Source organism: Athalia rosae, chromosome 2, assembly GCF_917208135.1.
Source record: "Athalia rosae chromosome 2, iyAthRosa1.1, whole genome shotgun sequence".
NCBI classification, from domain to species: Eukaryota; Metazoa; Arthropoda; class Insecta; order Hymenoptera; family Athaliidae; genus Athalia; species Athalia rosae.
In genome coordinates this window covers 24348631-24368230 of record NC_064027.1, presented here as the reverse complement: position 1 = coordinate 24368230, position 19600 = coordinate 24348631, and the positions used below count along the sequence as shown (strand labels likewise).

At 40.9% G+C, this 19600-nt stretch overlaps 1 protein-coding gene across 1 annotated transcript; it reads right to left on the bottom strand.

Annotated features, from left to right (window-relative positions):
• Positions 1 to 387: 387 nt before the first annotated feature.
• LOC105689078 lies at positions 388 to 17977 on the bottom strand. The gene is made up of 4 exons (XM_012405835.3): positions 16944 to 17977; positions 8474 to 9694; positions 1779 to 2537; positions 388 to 1680 (listed from the first exon to the last, which is right to left on the bottom strand). Exons 1-4 carry the CDS (start codon positions 17109 to 17111, stop codon positions 856 to 858), a joined length of 2973 nt encoding a protein of 990 aa, XP_012261258.2. The 5' UTR covers positions 17112 to 17977; the 3' UTR covers positions 388 to 855.
• Positions 17978 to 19600: the final 1623 nt, after the last annotated feature.

Here is a 19600-nt window from a genome sequence, read left to right as displayed (position 1 = left end):
ATATCGTCCGCACGGTCCTCCTCGCAACTAAATTTACCATCTCCTTTCTTACAGTTCCTCTTGATCCTCTCCTTCTTTCCCGTAGTATTCGTCGTTGTCGTTGGGTTAACAGGTGAAGAAATGATACCTTGGATATACTGTAATAAGATCGCATCTGGTACGCAGTGTTCTGAACCAGCTCGCTCAAATTGATTACTCGAACTTCTATCTCCCCCTTTGGTATATGTACGTATGTACAGCTGGCGTATCAAAGAAAACTACCAGGTAAATCTCCGGCCAACTAACTCTATTGCGTATAGGTATATCTTACCGAGTACACCAGGATATGCAGGATACTCATCCTGAGGATGTGGGAAATTGCGGGTATAACACAGATTAAAATCTTCCCTTCTTTACGTCACATATTTTTTTTTTTTTCATTCGTATATTTATATATATATATTAAAAAATTCGTTGCGATATATTACATGTACATAGAATTACACAAATTATATATTACTCTATTTCAATACTTGATTATCTCATCGACAACTTTTTCCACGTATAGAATTGTGGAGAAAAAGATTGTGGGAACGAACGGATCGGATCGTCGGCGGCGCAAGGACGATCCGATCCGAGAGATTCAACGAAGGCGACACCGAACCGAAAACCATTCATCTCGATTGACCCTGTTCAATATATACGAGATTGGAAATCGAAGGTGAATTCTTTAATACGATCTCTTCATTGTCCGAACGTAGAAATGCCGACGGTTCCGAATGGGATTGCGACATTGTACAAGGAGCTAACTAATTTATTTACAAAAAATTTTCTATACTCTTCGCAACGAGCTATCGTGTGAAAAAATAGCGTCGATCACGACTTGGTAATCTCAGGCGGTAAACCTCGCGAAGATAACGGGGGCAGAACGCTGGATTCTTGGTCGGAATTGGGCGGAGTTAAGGCAGCGGAGGGTGTTCTCGGACCGACGTTATTCAAGGTCGTCAAGACTTCGATCTCTCGGGAACCTTGAGCGTTTAGTCGATCCCCGTTGGATACCATCTGATTTGAATTTGGATTGTTGACCGCGCACTTTTTGAAATGCGTCCGCATGTTGCTGCTTTGTGAAAACCTCAAGCCGCAATTCGGACACGAATACGGTTTGGTACCCGTGTGATAATTGAGGTGTGTTTTCAGATGGTGTTTTTTCGTGAACGCCTTAGAACAGAGGGTACACTGATACGGTTTCAAACCGGAATGCAATCGGGTATGAAGAGTCATGTTCGATCTGTCGGCGAACGCCTTGTGGCACACCTGACACTGGTAGGGTCTTTCGCCGGAGTGAGTTCTGAGGTGTTGTTTCAATAACATTTTCCGCGAAAATGCCTTACCGCATTGTTCGCATTGATGGGGTTTGACGCCGGTGTGTATCCTGACGTGCATGTTGTACGCTACTCTCTGATTGAAGCTTTTACCGCACTCACCGCACGCGTATTCTTTACGATTCCGGTGAATCTTCATGTGTGAACTGAGGTAACCTCGGTCGTTGAAGTACTTTCCGCACTCGGGACAAGTCGCGGCGAACTCCCTCGTACCCTCGTGAACGCTGCGGTGATATTTATAGTTGCGCAGCTGAGAGAACTGCTTGCCGCAATCCGAACATTGGAATGGTTTTTCTCCGGAATGCGTCCGAGCGTGAACCTGGAACAGGTAAATAAACATCGACGTCACGACCACTTCTCGCGTACTCGGCCGAAAGAGAGAAAAACCGTTGACCTTGACCGATTGTCGACACTCACCTTGAGAGACGCTCTTGTGACGAATGATTTTCCGCACTGATCGCATCTGTGATCGTCGGAGGTGACCGATCCGGGTCCGGACGCCCCCCGATTTTGACTAACGTCGCCGGCGGAGGGGTTGTTGTTGTTCGAATCGCTCAGCTGCGCCATTGTCTCGTTCGTTTTTTCACCCAATGTACAAAGAATTCGAGGTTCTTCTACGTCCATATTTGTGTCGTGACTAATCTGGGGCTCGGCGCTCCTCGTCGAATCGCAAAGTCTGCTAACCGGATGCGATAATTCCGGTTTACAAGGAGGTGGTGGTAAACAATTTTGACCCGCAACTTCGACGGCAGTTGGATGGGTCGGCATGTTTTGGAGTGTGATCGGAGCGCCGATCGGAAGACCAGGCAGAGCATTCGGATGCATCGGAACCACGGTTGGCGGAGGCAAGTTAGGGGGAGAATCTTGATTTTGGTAGTAATTTTGGGTGACCCCGAAGGACACCGGGGACGGCCTGATCGGTTGAGGACCGGGAAACAGCATTTGCGCTCGGTAAAATTCCTGTAGTTTTCTCTCCTTCAATCTCAGCATCTCGATATCGCTTGGATACGCGGCGTTAGCGGCGTTAGGAACATCGAAACCGTGGTTCAAGCTCGGAGAACTTCCGACCGGTAATGAATACTGTTCGTTTATGACGTTCTGACATCCCGTGGGTGCCATTGTATCCATTCGCGTTACATCGGTTGACAAAAGCCTCTGCAGTCTTCCATTAGGCTCCTAAAACATGACGTTTGAAAGGTGATTGATGGTGAGAACTACGGAACGAGAAATAGAAACGTGGACATTGGTCTAAACTTTCGGAGTATAAGTACCAACTGGGTTCTATACCATCGTGAGTCAAGCACCGTTAGATAGCTCTATACCTTTCAATAGAATTTCTGCGTACGGATCAGTGGCCGTAGCTTTTCTACGCTTAGGCATTCTACTAATCTCGGTCAGGCTGATACGTACTTCTAATGGCAGACTTTTTTCATTTTACATTTTTTTTCTCCTTCATTTAGTTTTTATTCCTTTACCATATCGTATACCGATGACGTTCGAACACGTTGAAAGATTCGAGTGTACTTCGAAAAGAAACAAGTTTTGCCGAATTGTTTTTTGTAAGATCAATGGAAACCGTAGTCGGTAGTTACGTACGTACGTCTCTATTTCGGTTATTACCGATGTCGAATTAGGTTTACTTTTTCAAATGTGACTGCGATGCAAAAAGTGTCTATTATATGCAACGCGTGGCTTATGGTGCGATTACGCCAAGGTTTTTATGTATTTATTATGCATTTCCTATGTCTCTCGATTGCGATTTCAGAAATTTTGATTACCAATTAGCATCAGTCCGCTAACGACGATATATATATATATATATATATATATATATATATATACATATATTTATATTAATGATAATTGCTACAAGCTACGTATATAATGTTCATCTTTTACCCCCGTAGAACAAACATGCCGCAGCTACAGCTTGCATGCGTATGTATATGTATTATAAACATACGTTTATATAAACATGAATTTAATTAGCACCTCGTAATTTTTACAGCGGTAGTAATGACCGCATTTTCTACTAGCGCCAATGAGATTTACAATTCCGTAGTTAGGCGCATCTTATTACTATCGTAACCGTACGTCCGAGTTGTAGGATTAACAAACTTTGGCTACCGACGATTATCCGTGTACTTTGCGGTGCCATAATTGGCACACGATATTCGAGCATTTTTCAAAACCTCGTCGCTTCGTCGACTTACGTAATATCGGTCAAGTTATACCGAGACTACGGCTAACGGAGCAGCGTGAAAATGAAGTAACAAAGAAAAAGAAACTGACAAACATGCAAATGAAACAAACATTTCTATGAGGCTGCAACTCGTCTGTGACATTTACTACGATATGAATTTTTTGCACCTTCGTTTATCCAACGAGGTGTACTTTTTATCCTATTAGATCGTAACTGCGATACTTTTTTCGTTCGTTCGTTCGTTTCAACTGATGATTTCCTTTCAACGGAAGCTACGCGAATCAATTACATCGAACGTTTCTATGAATTCACTATCAATATTTGCATAGAAAGATGCGAATCTGTGATCAGTTTTTCGTTTATCGTATGCACGACGATCATTTGACCGTGAAACGGTGTACGAGAGGAGCTCGGAGTTCGCATTTTTCGCGTTAGAAAGCCGTATTGAACAATGTCGGTTAACGGTACCGAGAGCGCTCTTCAAGTTCATAAAGGGGCATAAGACTCTCAGTGTGATTTTTTTTTTGTTTTTATTTTTTTTCTTTTTTACAATTTCCTAAATAGTTTAGGTCGCGTTATCTCACGTCTTATTCCGTACGATCTATCAAATGTTTTTTCATCCATCGGTCCGCACTGCAAAGATTGTATTTGCGGCGTACCCCCGCGCGTTTACCAAGGTGTACCGAGTTTGCCCACCGGCGTTTAGATGGTGACGCCCGATTGCAATAACGCCTCGTATATCTCGAAGCTTTATCTATAATTTACCGAGTTATTTCTATCGGTTAGCGATACCTCGTGTAATAAGGTCATAAGCTAATGCGACGCCGTAACGTGTCGCTTATAATATCAACTAGATATTTACTATTTACATACTCGAAGCGATTGAAAAGTATTTTGTTTTTGTTTTTTTTGTTTTTTTTTTTTTTACTTCAACTCATACGCGAACATCATGTCATCGAACGATCATTCCACCGGAAGGCGGGAGTTGTTCAGCCGAGGAAACTCTTCGGAGGTACAGTTGAGGAGTTAAAAGGGCGGTAATAAGGTGTCGTGTGAATAGCAGGTGAGGAATTAAGGAAAGTACGATAGTTGAGTCAAAGGAACGCAGGTTAACCGTTTAACGAGCACGAGACGTAGGTCTTATTCCTCTTCTTTTATACATACTTATTTTTTTTCTCTTTATTTTTCTTTTTCTTCTTCGTCCTCTTCTTCGTACTGCCTTCTAGTTTTCGCTCTAGGCATGCTCTCATCTTACATACCCTTGTGAATCGCGTGAGTTGTCCGAAGTCTTGGTAAGGTTTTTCAGGGTCGCCCTAACGGTTAGGCTTAACTCACAATCAGTTATCCAAGCCATTCGCGTTCGTACTGTACCACGCCAACTACTCTTACGTTACGTATACATACGCTATATAAAGTTATATCGCTACGTACCATAGATATATACGTACGTACGTACGTACATACCGCTGTTAGGTGACCTGCCCCCCGATCGGAAACAGGTATTTTCAACTTGTTCCTGATGCCATAATGATTTAAAACGCGATTTATAAAGAAAAAAGTTATCCGCTACTCACAGTTTCTACACAGAACGACAATCAACTCTTTTTTATCCCACCACGATATCTCAAACGATTCTTAACGGGTATTCGATCAAGTTCTGACTAACAATAAAGCGTATCCCGCATGAATTCAATCTACATCTTTAAACACGTGGGAAAACATTGTGTTAACACGTATTGTATCGTTTCATCGTATTCATTTCGGCTATTATACATTCATTCGGGTATCATTAATGAGGTATAAAAAAACTGATCAACGCGATGCACAAATCGAAGGATATCGCTAGGAACGAAACATCGTAGGTATGTCTAATTTTTTTTCTTTGTGGCTGTATAAAATAGTCATGGATTTGAAATCTGGAGGTACTTTTGTACTGACAATGAGTTATATTGCTTTATAATCGACAACGTGTTTTATTAACGTCACACCTACAATACCGTCTTGAGCTTACATTTATATGATGTAGGTACACGACTTTCATCTTAGCTATGGAACATGGAAAGAATTTTTTTTTTCCTTTTTCGAATAGAAAAAAATAGGAATAGAAAAAAAAAAAATTGACGCTCGTAGCGATATTTAGATTCGAATCGATGACTCAGAAATCATCTAATGATTCTTATTATCTGTGTCAGTTGATTTTAAAACCGGTCTTCTGGCAATTCGTACCGCTAATTATACCGAGCTTCTTATCTCTATGACTCGTTATTCACGCTTTGATAAGTCGCAATTTCAGAACTTTGAGCTTGGCGATTGTTTTTCCTTCGCGTCGTAACGATGGGAAGGAACGTGCGGTGTGCAAAAAAATTGAGGAGAATCCTTTTTTACCAAATGAATTATTGCACCAGAAATAATTTTCCTGGAAGCCCGGAGGCCGTCGTAAAAGCGGATCGATGACTCGAATTATGGGATGAATCAAGAGTGAAGATATACTGCACGGTGAGAAGAGTCATTACAATCAATTTTATCACCGTAAAGTAATAACAGGTGTAGATGAGCGTTCGAAAATTCGTAGATAATATACACATATTATGTAGTTTCCATTCTTGTTCTACAAATAAGAAATCGTTAACTTCGTAAACGGCGTGTAATAAGAAATTATGGCAAATGCGCTTCAGAGAGAGAGTGAACACTGTTTGCTATCGTGTTTTTAGGAATGCGTTCGGTTCGTTACGACTCACAACCGATAAATTTTACCTGGCCATCAATTTTCGCACAGTTTTACTGTTGCATAATGCACACAGAAGGAAAGGGTGAAAGAAAGAGCTCAAGTGCAACATTACTCGAAGATTTTAGTCTTCTGTATCATCTCTCATTTTTTTTTTCTCTTTTTTTTTTATCGAAGCGAGCAAGCCGAGCTTTCCATTTATACTCTCGACCACCTGAGCGTAGACGTGTGTATAATTTGGATCGAAATAATTTGGAATCAGTCAACGGAACGTCGAACGTTCGTAAGGTAATCGAGATCGATTTTATAAATAATTATCACTCATCGTGCCAAATTTATCTCAATCATCGACGATAAAAAATCGACAAGTTTGGAGTTCCGTTGGACGTGAGTCATTTGCGTTTTTTTTTTCCGAAATTGAATAGCTGGCTGACGAGTATTTCGGATCGGTTGAAATCTCGTGAAAATTTTCTGTACGCGTACGTACGTGTATACCTACGTGCGATATCTGATCGTTAATTACGACGATTGATGTAAAATATTTTAATGCGCAGTTCAAATGAATTAATATGCTATAATAAGAGTCACATAAGGTTACGCCGTCGTTGCACCGATGTAGAACCGCTGCCGCTGTTGCGGAGTCATTCTTAACGACCCGACATGTTCAGTGACATGCACGTTGCCGCTATACTTTACCACAGCACAACTTGGTGTAGCACTCGTTCGTCTCTATCTCCCTCTCTCTCTCCCTCTCTCTCTCTCTCTTTCTCTGTACGCACTTAATTGACTCACATGAATTATTGTAATTTATTCATTGCCCATGGCACACAATAGCTAACTGGCTGTGCACTTTATCACAGCTAAGTCACTCGCGTACACGAAGATTATTACATACCTATCTGCCATGTGTCTATATACGTACGAGTAGTCACGATTCTGTATTTACTGGAGAACTGACACACGTGTGTATATACGTTTATATATATTTATATATATATCACATACCGCTTTTGCGAACGGTTGCACGGGGGACTGACAAATGGTCGGTATTCGAGGGAATTCAGTATCGCCACCAATTTATATGGTATAAATGAACATCGGTAATTGGTTTCATTATTTTTCGTTTGGAAAAAAAAATTTCCGTTAAATGGAAACGTAATAGTTCTCACAGTGCGCGGTGTGCAGGATCGGGATTTTTTGATGGAATGACGGATATTAAAGTTGATCATATTTGGTAGCTGGCTCAACCGTTAATTAGATTTTTTTCAATTAACCTTGTCTACCTGCACGCGCGTTTTTTTTTTTAAATTTTCTAATTTTATTTCGCTTTGTTTTTTTGTTGTTGTTGTTGTTGTTTTTTTTTTTTTTAATTCGGGATTTGATTTCGACATATTATCTTCTCGTGAGATTCGTATTATACTGTATAATCGTAGATTTCGTGACTGAGGATCGTCAATTTTTGTCTGTAACTGATCAGAAGAATAAAAAGAAGAAGCGGATGGTTTTTGGGTTCTAACTCTGAGTTTTTTTTTTTTTTGTTTTGTTTTACTGTTCGTGTACAAGATATTTAGATGCATCGCGGCTATATTTTTCGGTGGCAAATCAAAGGCCGTGGCCTATTAATTGATTTTTATATCGACACGGCTATCGCTACATCTTATTACACGCCGATATACACGTAATAACGTGTATCCAGCGTACACCGCGTTTGTCGGTTATTATAAAAATAATAGTTATTATTATTTTGATGTTTCGTCGTTAAAATGGAAATGCAATAAAGTGTAAATAACTGTATAAAATTTATACATATATGTATATCTACGAATATAACTACGATATTGCCAATGGCAAATGTTCATTTGAATGCCAATCAATTATTCAAGGCCTTCGTGTTGCACGAGATAACCTGTTGCAGCGACAAAAAAATATTGTCGTTACGGGCTGGCCGAAATGAAGAAAAAATTTTTTCAAGTTTAGAAAAATTCGAATGAGTATAATCGATAGGTAAATTTGAATTTCGTAACCATCAAGATGACGGTCAATTTAATTGCATTGATATATTATTAGGCCGATAAAATGTAGCCCTTTTTTTCTCTAACCGTGATGCGATTGTGAATTCTGATACACCTATCTAATTGTAAAAGTTGGTGAGAAAAGAAATGAAAAGAAAAGAAAAAGACTCACGCAATTATTGTCTGCCGTTTGGTGATTTTGCAGCATCACGGACTTTAGCTTAGGAGAATGGTGGGGTCTCGTGAGTTGTCTCCAAGGGGATGCGGTAACTTGATTTGCTACATGTTTTCTGGGTGGTCTCCACCTGCAGCAGCTCTCTCTGCACACCAAGTTCTGTTCACTTTGTATATAATTGAACTTCTCGGTGGTCGTCGGCGTTTCTAAATTCCCCATTTGATGGAGAGACGGTACTCTCAAATCGAACAGACTCTCCAAAATTTTACTAGGTGCTTCGTAATTTCTATTGTCGGACGCGTTCACTCGCTGTTCTCCCGTAACGAGTGAAAAATTGTCCTTGCTCTCCACGGGTGACGGTCTCCTGATTTCCCTCGGAAGCGTCGTTAGCGACGAAGATGTCTCCGTCGGACTACCGCGTCGTTTCTCGAATGACCTCTGCGTGGTTGAATAATTCGTCAAACAATTGCTCTGCTGTTGTACGTTCTCGATCCCTTGCAGGTGAACTCGTCTCTCCGAAAACCGTAAGCTTCTCGCGACGCCGTCGTTTTCGTTCTCAATTTCGATTTTTCGATCGGGTTCGACGTTAGCGGAAATTTTACAGAGATTCATCGCCGTTACTTCCGCGTCTGGAGATTCGTCGACCGCAGGCGATCCGACAACTTCCGTTACGGAACGTCTTCTTTTCAGATCCTCCGTGTTCCTCGGGGAATCATCGTTACCTTTATCACCATCACCGATATCACACGAACCGTGTAAGCCGTACCTAGAGTTCGCACGGAGAAGTTCACCGTTTGCGGGATGCACTTTCAGATTTTCCGAACTTTCGTGAATTTTAAGATCGCCGTTCTTTCTCAGATGGTACGTGTTGTAAGATTCTACGTTAGCTTCGTGTTCCCGAAACCACCCTCTGTATGGTAGTAAGTGGGGGTACTGATCGCATCGTAGATAGGTCGTGTTTAACTTAACGTCTTTGATATCTTCCGGTTTGCAGTCTTCCGTACACGTCATCATTTCCGGTAGGGGCGGTAATTTGACGCGAAGAGTTTGCGCCGCTCTCAAAAACGCGTCTAATCTCGGTCGTGCTATTGCCGCATTTCCGGTGTAGATCAAACCCAAAATTGCAGCGAGTTCCGGCCCCTCGACTTCCGCCAGTATCACCGTGATCGGTTCGCAAGTTAATCCTCCCGCGGATCTGCTGTGCGCCAAAAGGACCTCCTGAAAATTGAAAGCGATACGTGTTTTAATTGAGTCGTTTTATCGATACACGTGCACTCCAGTGTACGTCAAATTTCTCGACGGTTTCATTGTCAGCCAATGAAAAGAATGAAAAGTTAAATTGAATGTTATATTGAGTTATGAACGAGCTGCCAGAGATAGACGAATTAATAACTCGTATATAATCGCGAGTCTATCAAGCCCCGAGGTTATTAAACCAAATTGAATGTGCCGCAAATTGCGGAACCGACGAAATGAGAAAGAAAGAACGACGTTCTCGTTTCGCGTTGATTTATTCCATTTCACGTTTTCAATGTCAATTTCAATAGAGAAGTTGAGGAAAAAATTTCTTTTTCGCCTCACTCGCGACATCGGTAAAGGGCAGCCCTACTTTTTCAAACACCTTGTTCGCGAGGAACGTGCTGCGCTTATTTAGAGTTCGCCGCAGGTGCAGCCGTAACATGGGCTTCAGCATTTCGCATTTATTTCTCGGACGAGCTACCGTGAAGAATTTTTTTCTCTCCACCTTCTTCGTTTTGTTGCGTCGAAAATTTTTTCTCCACTACTTCTGATCCGCGCAAACAAAAATAATAAAAATAAATAAAATGGAAAATGAAAAAATAAAACGAACGAAAAAGAATAATGTGCCGAGGGAGTAAGTCCGAAACTTCGTATCTGTATGCGATGCGGTGGACGCACCGCTCCTCGCGAGCAGCAGCAACATCCCATAGATTGCATCTGGAGCTATAAATCCGTTGACATGAGAAATGATCGTTCTCCTCTCGTTTCGCTTTTGGTACATCCAACGGTCTCGCGTATACCGTAAGACACAACGTAAGGCGTAACTGCGGCTGCGACTTCGCCGTCTCCTGGTCTAATGGACGCAAAAGGTTAAAGGAATAGCCTGTACGGACGATAGTCCGTGAGTTTTCGGCTTTCTTTTTTCCTAACGAGTTTTCATTTTCTTTTTCGCCTCACGTGCGGAGAGGTTGCGTTAGGCCTCGATCCGATTCGATCGAAAAATTTATCTATTACGTATGCGTCCGCACAAGCGTCTTGTAAAACGTGCGGTTAATCGATACCAAACACTTTCAACTATATCGTAATGGAATTGTTGGCCCACGCCCTGCAACCCGATAAGGAATAAGAAGAGAAGAAGAAGAAAAAAAACAAAACAACTTTTTAATGCCTCTACTTGCCGCGTACATTATACTCTGTGGTTCCACATATCCGAAGGTGCAGAAAATGAAGAATAGTAACGTACAGATTTACCGGTATATACCTGCACGTGGATACATGAGTGTCGAAATATTATACATACAGAACAATGGTTTTTATTACAAGGTATGAACGTAGAAATCGAGGTGACACTTTTGATCGTTATCGATGTATCATCGTCCGCAAAGGAAATCAAGATCTGATGGATTGTTTTCACTCACGGTAGACACGGTATAGTGTCTATACCGACACGGATGAAACGTACGGTCGATTTGAAAATGAGAAGAAAAAGGACACCGTTGAGAAATTTGTCGAATTTTGATCGTCGATTGAAATCAGATAAGAAATATATTGGTGTCTGCAGCAAGCTTAATTAGGATGTATGAATGTTACTTTTTTTCCTCTTCCCTTGCGTCATTTACAATTCAACGAATTAGAATTATAGACACAGCAGGTCCAGCTACACCGCTGCGATTTCTGTTAGATTAATTGAACGGCCGATGGTAATTCATTAATTATATCTGGTTTCTGAACGCGGATAGAAATTTTCGACAAAACATATATTCGGCGTTATGAATTTATTGCGTCGCTACCTGAGAAAAAAAAAAAAAAAAAAAAAAACCCACCGAAAAACTATAATCCTTTGGACGAACTGCAACCGTTTTTATTGACTCGCGAATATTGATTTTTTTTTTTCTTTCTTTATCATTAATCTGAAACCGCTGCCGATTTTTTCTTTGTCCGTTATTAATCTGGCGATGAAATCTTTCGATACGGTGAGAAGTGTGTTTATTTTCTTCCTACATTGCGTTCGAGTGAGACGTGTGTAGACGCGTTGTCAGATTGCAGAATATCATCGCAAAAGGCCGGGTCATTGCCACTGCGACCATAAGTTACCGTAAATTGCAATTCTCTTCAGCATGTTAGCGAACCAGACGACGCGTCGTTTCCCTGACCCGTGTTCAGGCTCCTTCTTTAGAACCGTATACGACGTACATTTATAACCGATTAAATGTTAGAATCGTATAACTTATGTATAGCAAAATCAAAACGGCTATTTATCGCGATGTTTAGTCGTGTATAATTGTGATGAAAAAAATTTACACTTCTCAGGTGTAACGTACAACGAAATGGTATAGCTATATACGGTACGTACGTATCACGCTCGGATCTGCCCACGTGATACATCTTCCACACGTGCATATAAATGTACACAACTTATTTGTATTTATCTTCTTTCTGCGCAAACGTGTAGATTACATAATATATAATACACAACTCTACCGTATGTTACATCCCGTGTAAATCAAGAAAATATGTTATGGATAGTCACGCGAGACGGTCAACGACGGTGTACTCTATGCACCAGGATTATAGCGTCCCTCGAGGATTCGTTAATTCCGATCTATAGATCGCTAGAAGATTTTATTAAATAAAATAGACGAGTGAATAAATTACAAATTTTTCTCAACGTCTATCGCCACCCCTCGTACGTGGGGGATCGAGGTATCGCTTCGCGAACGATTTCAAAGTGAAAGGAAGATGGTCGGAGTCCGCGAGTAAAATTCAAACGGACGTATGGACGAGTCGAAGAAATGTAGAAATCGTTAGTTAATTTAACTCCAGCAGCCTTGCCCCTTCTAATTAGACGACGTTCAATTATAAAATTAATAATTGTTTATGTCGGCACGGTCGATGCGGGTAACATTTATTTCTTCGAATGAGAAAATTAAGGCCGCAATTACGTCGACCTTTTTTCTACTTCTACGAAAGAAGATGGAACGTTGATATTCGGAATACAGCGATTCCCTCTCACCCCGTTTTTGATAGTAACTCAATCCGATTTGCATAACTTAATTATGATCCTTCTGGCCGAGTTCTTCCAACACTTACTATGTTGAGGCATCGTTGAAACGATGTTGGCGGCTCGATGGGCACAGCCAACATTTGTTGAAGAACGAAAAAGTTCTATTTTTATTTATTTCTGTTTTTTTTTTTTTTTTTGCAGAGGGATCACGATTTTTGGAACGTGACATACGGAGCGACCATATCAAAGAACTCCTTAACCAGTAACTCACATTAACATCAACAGCAGCAATAACGCGCTGAATTGCTAGGCTACAGTTAGACAGACGCGGTGAACTGGGAGTCGAGATTCTCGTGTGGGAAAGATTCTTGGCTTGAGATAAGCGTCCCGCTGCACATCGTTACTGAATTATTCAGGAGTTATATTATTGAGACTTCTTCTTCTTCTTCGTCTTCTTCTTTTATTTTTTATTTTTTCCTTACGTTGTACGCGATATACCATAAGCGTGGGGGACAGACGGAACGATATGTGTTACCGATCTCTTTTTAGCTATCAAGCTTACGGTGATCCGCACCTTTGTACAACTCGATTATAAATGCGTGTTATATCCGATCGACTGTACGAGTCATCACTTGATCGGTTGATTACGTAATTTACCATACACGGTGTGTTTTAAAACAACACGTTTTCAACGTGTTAATATCGACGCGAATAGTTAAAAAAAACCGAATCAAAAGTAAAAACAAAAAAAACAAAAAAATCGCCTCGTAAATAGCTACGGAGTGTGTGTTATGCGGCTAAATTATTTAATTACATAAATAATTAATGATCGACGATACTAAAGGCCGTGAGGTGTTACACGATCCTAATTAAAGTAGTTCACTGGGTATTTCTCAGGGATATATGCTTTATGTGTGTTTTATTTATTTATTTTTTTTCCTTTTTCTCTTTAATAAAGGAAATGGCTTGACAGATATATTACTTTTAAATGTGTTGTTCGTGTAATGGAAACCGCGACTTTGTTCGGCTGTTATTCCCATCGAATTATATCCGAATGAAGATCACATAATTTTACCGGGTTAAAGGGTTACGAGCATATAAAAGACCACTCCATCAACCATATGTGCGTACTCGCGTGTGTATAAAACAAAGTTTTATTACCCCGTAAGAATGAAAATATTACAATTATACATTCAACATTCAGCGCATGTATCAAATAAATTTACAATATGGTGACTGTAATTATACACCTAGGCGGACCTGAACTCGCTAGAAAGTATTTCGATTCGTGAGTGCTGGAGAAGGAAAAACAAAAAAAGCTGCGATATTCTTCATTGAACGAAAGTAATTATTACCAGCGTCGGATTATATTGGTTACATCGACGAGTCAACGACGAAAATTAACTAACTCGGAGCGATCGCCTAATTGAAACGATTATTTTTTTGGTCGAAATAACACGTGCTATCGTACGGCTATCGTATGGAGGGTCTAATTCGACCGACTTCACGCGCGGCGTTTCGATGTAGGCGATATTGAAAAAGAGAGAGAGAGGAAATGGAAGGATCGAATCGATCTATATGGACGTAAAAGATTGTGTAGCAGGGTTCGTTGATTTTTTAAAGTCGGGGTATTCGTCGGTGGATGAATTATAGCTATCGGTCCTCCCCGTTCGGCTATTTCAGACGGTCCCAATAATCGCGATTCAATCAACCAATTCTACCGTAAAATCTTGGACGAACCATCGAGAAGAAATTATGGGTCCATTTTAACTGTAAACCCGAATGCATTCGAACCGGTTTTAGAATTGGAACTTGAATCAGTTGGATATCTTTCTTCTATTTTTTATTGACTCGTTTTTTCCATTTTGGGTACAGTTTGCGGATTTTTTCATAACTCGTGGCCCGGAAGATATCGTTATATATATATATGTATGTATCTGCGGCTTTGTCGGTCACTGGAGTCTCGAGTAGGTAGATGAAACGGAAATCAGCAACTCTTCGTTTGTCTAACTATTTGTAATAAATATGGATGAGAATCATTCGGGTTAATTAGGGTCAGCCAAACCCAAAAACGACTCGCGTTTCAAGCTCATTCGACCGCTCGATCATCAATTTTTCACGGAATTGATATGCTGTCTCGTTTTATTTTTCTTAATGATCAAGGTCAGAGTGGCAGTGACCACCGAGTTTAAACCTGACCCAAAAAACTAAAATCTCGCTTTACTCCCATGGCACTAAATTGTTAGATCAAACCATATGGCAGATCTTGTTGATGGCGATGCTGACGTTATTCATGTTTCACGTTTACGACCGATCGCGCAAAGATAAGAACACGATTTCTTAATGACCGACATCACGTTTCTCTTCGCTCCTAATTCCTATCTCCTCTTTTTCCCTGTAATATCAAATACGTGTTTATTTTTTTTTTAAACATTTTTCCATTTTTTTTTTTCATCTGCAGGGGTACAACTGTATAACTATAACGGTGTTTGTTATTATTATTATTATTATTACAATTTTTGCTAATTTTTTTATATTTTGACCCGCCCATCGAATCCTAACGGGTTCACGTTCAGAATTATGTGGGTATTAAAAGGTGAATAAAAAAAAAAAAACGGAAATGATGGGAAAAAAAATCGGATGCTTCTAAGCCACGACGCGTTTGAAAACGTTCTACCGGGACATTTTTACTGCGGGTATAGATCAATCCTAAAAATTTATTACACTTGTAATATCCAGCTCTCAAGTGTGACGAAGTTCATGGACTCTTGACTAGGTCAATGTGTTCGGAAAATAATAATTATACTAACAACAAAAACTGATAATAATAACAAATCCCATGAATATGATTAAGAAATTCTCCATTCATTGGGATTTAATATTATTATAGGGGCTTGGTTGGTTAATTCAATTGGAATTTGAGAAATATCTCTCACGCGAAGATGCGACGTTTTCTCTGTATTTCTGTGTATAGGTACGTATTGGAAAGAACATATCGCACATATGGGTAATATAGTATACTTGAATTAACTGTCTCATAACACGGTCATGAACCTCAGGTTTACACGCATGTACGTACGTACGTAGGTACCTATGGATTATTCATAGGTATATACGGGCGAGCAGAGCAAGATTTCTAGACTTCTACTTACAGTTAGATTTCCGTTGACGGAACAACTAAATAATCAAACGTTTAAACGCTCGCGGTTATTCTCATATCAATTACGAAATTGATCTATAAATTACCCTCTTCGGAATAACGATTTCAACGATAGAAATCACGTTGTCTTCGAATCTGATAGTCGTCCACGTTCGTTTTGCATCTCTTTTTATTCACGGGAAATCGACTTACTCGCGACAAACCAGCTGATACGTTGGAATGTGTGTAACAAAAAGACGAAAGAAAACAGAAAAAGGTGAATTGAAAAATTTGAAGGAGGACTCCGTTCGACCGTAAAGTTTCAGGCACGCGTTCTCGGCTCGAATAACTCTATACTGCACCGTGCAGAATTACGAAATCCATTGTCGATTCCGGTTCCTCGTCTCCGACTCTGCGTACCCCAGGCATTGATTTCAATGCTCGCCGCTAAACAATAAAATCGCGTACGGTTGTCGGGAATCACGATAACCATAAAAACGTCGACCCTCCGGGCTTCACGGAGATCATTCGAATTAACAATTTTAGCGCCCGTTCGGAATGAATTCGATATCAATGAATGTCACACGTTCGACGTTGGATTCGCGAATGATTAAGTATTGTTCGGCTGATTTATGGAGTTCTGGATATAATCGAGAATCGTAAAATCAACCTTCGGTACCCATGCCGCTCCGTATGAACGAGAAAACGAGCATCCGACCAGCCGAGTAATTAACCAGGTGCTTCAATACCTGCCCCATAGCCAAAAGGCACCTGTCCGACACGTGAAACGAGAGATTATAAAATGTCATAGAAAGATGTTAGAGTCCGAGAGGGATACTATATTATAACAGGTATCTCAACTTGTCGTGTAATACCGTATTGAGTTTATTATAATTAATTAATCGTGACAAATTACAAGCTATCGACAGTCAACACTAGTCGCTCAGTTTTGACTCGGGTCACCGTTCGATCATATTTTAACCGGTAGAATGCGAACCGAACACGCGTACATGAAAAAATCCGATGAAAAATTGATTGATTGAAAAAAAAAAAGTTCTTGATCATATTTTTCCTTAATGACTCACTTGGAGGTATGGACTTGCAGCCGATAGGACCAGACGATGTGCAAGGAACCTCTGACCGCCCGGACAACACAGTGCAACGTCGGCGAATCTTTGGGACAGCATCGCTTCCCTCAGAAATTCAGCAACGTCCGGGGTTCTCCCTGAGACGCGGATAAGCTCGCCCATCATGATTTATCAACGGGTTGGCTGAAACTCGCGGACACGAGACGTACAACTAATAATCCAGTTCATAGGAGTCTTGGGTTTAATCGAGTTGCTAATTTGCACTCGTTCAATGTCATTCCGAGTCTCTTTTACAACCGGAATATCCAGACTATCATACTTAAATGTCATTAAACGGACATCGTAATCGTGACTCCGATCTAGCGAAACACATAATCAAAACGAAGGCACTTTATCGTAACGTTGAGCACGGTGAAGTAAAATTCACGGACACTGTTGTCGAATTGATATTGTATATTGTGTTCTTTGTCAGTGTCGAAGTTCATCAACTTGCATATCACAACACGATTATTTATTATTTATTTTTTTTCCGTTTCTGCAAAGTGTCCAAAAGTCCACCTGATCAAGGAATTTCGGAAGTCCGCAGAGTGTTGAGAAACGAAAAAAGTGAGACGATGGTCAGTTCGAAAAATCAATCCATTGACGAACTTCTAATAGCGACGCGGTAATCGTGTGTTGGTGTAAATCGAAAAGGACATCGCGCACGTGGCTCGTACACATATCGTGGACGAGGTGGTCGTGGAGAACGTATTCTGTTCGTGATTTTAAATGGGCAATATCGAAGTTAGCGAAGAGCCGCCGATGCACGATGTGCCTCGCTACAGGGCAACTGCCACCTGAGTTGTACCTCAGGTGAGCAGCAGCAGCAGTGGCAACAGTCCTCCTCTACTCTTTACAGCCTCTCTCGGAAACTCAAGAAAGAACTCCTCCCATATCGGAGTGAGACTCCCCACCACTTGATACGACTGTGCCACACTGCTTTAATACTCCATACGCTGCTGAAGTGTGGATCTGGTCTGCGATAGGTACCCATTACCTCTACTGTTCAGCTTCTCTTCTTTTTAACTCCTACCTATTTTCACGATTCCAACGGAGTAACTGACTCCTTGTTCTGTTCATCCGCGCACGCGAACGTCGTCGGGATTCGCCTGATTACCTCAGCTGCTATTGTCTCTCTTTTACTTTTTTTCAAACTCCTCCTTTTCAGAAGATTCATAAGATACCACCTGTAGAGGTCGGACGTTCGTGTTGGGGAATCCCTCCTACCACGCTATTAGAATCTAAACATCTCGAGTCGTGTATCGAATACCACGGGGGGTTCACGTCCGATCGATACAATCGATTCATTACAACTGCTCACCGCTTGATGGGTTCGCATGTTTTTTCTCACATCAACCTCTTTTTCTTTTGCTTGCTTTGTCCTCATCCTTTTTCTTTTATTTTTTACACAGTCCCTACATCCGACATAACTGAATACTAAACCAGACATCGAATGGCGAATAAGCTTGTCCGTGCAAGAGACAAGAATTCTAGCAGGTATCTGAAACAGTGAAATGTATAGCGTCGTGATTTTGTCACCGTTCTAGCTGTCGTGAATCTTAAATTAATCGTTTCGGTATAGCTAGACAGTGTAAAGTTATAGCTAAGGTATATAGAAAACGTCCGGATCGTGTAACCAGCCGGTGATGTTGCTACCGTAAGAGTTGAAGTCACGTTACCGCAATTGATCGTGAAGAGAAATCGAACGATTATTCTTTTACTTTTGTTCTCCGTATCGCGCGCGACTCTAGTTTTTCGATGTAAGGGAAGTGAGGCACCTCATCAACTATGGGTTACGTTAGACGGTGGATTGGGTGTCCCCCTTGGAACGGCTGGTTATCTGCCGTATAACTTTCGATTTCGTTGCGGTCTTTACTTATTCAACATTTCAACTCAACGTTGGATTACCCCCGCGGTAGAGATCGTATGTTTATGACAGCGTTAACTACGTTAAGCATGTAACTCGACGTCGCCTATTAATCACTTCGATACATCATCTCCTAGCATCTTCATTCCTGATAATATCAAACGACTTTTAATGTAAGTGATTTCTTTTGCTCGTTTTCTCTCATATCTCATATCTGTTGGGTCACAGAATCGGATTGGTTGTTTATCTCGTCTGCGACAGACCGGGCCGAGTTTGTTTGATTTGGACTCGAAGAGTGTCGGGTCTCTCGTTGTTGAATTATTAGGTGTGAATTTTCAGCGCATACAATACGTGAAATTCGTACGTACATGCAAGTACCTAAGATCGTCAGAAATTTTACGTATTCGGAGGTTCTACGGTACACCTTGTAACGTGCGCAGGTACGTGTAAGGTATATCGGCACATGGACGGGTCGAAGCAAAGGTACTTTTCTCTCTCTCTCTCTCTCTCTCTCTTTTTCTCCCGAGGCAAATAAGCAATAAACTATAAACGGACAGCGTAATTTTCATACTATCAGAACCTAACGGTTCCGTCCACGGATACCTTCAAAGTATTGATACCTGCTTTATGATAATCACCACGACGTTTGTCATATTCTCCATTCAATTTATCGATCCCGAGAAACTCAGACGTGTCCCGAACGACGATCTATTAGAATATTCGCTATCTGTCGTACACGTGTACGGTG

Coding starts and splice junctions, on each gene's coding strand:
- LOC105689078 (XM_012405835.3), bottom strand. CDS start 17,111: ATGATGGGCGAGCTTATCCGCGTCTCAGGGAGAACCCCGGACGTTGCT. Junction 9,695..16,943: donor CTGCAAGTCCATACCTCCAA/GTGAGTCATTAA, acceptor TTCAATTTTCAG/GAGGTCCTTTTGGCGCACAG. Junction 2,538..8,473: donor AAACGGCAGACAATAATTGC/GTGAGTCTTTTT, acceptor GTCATGTTTTAG/GAGCCTAATGGAAGACTGCA.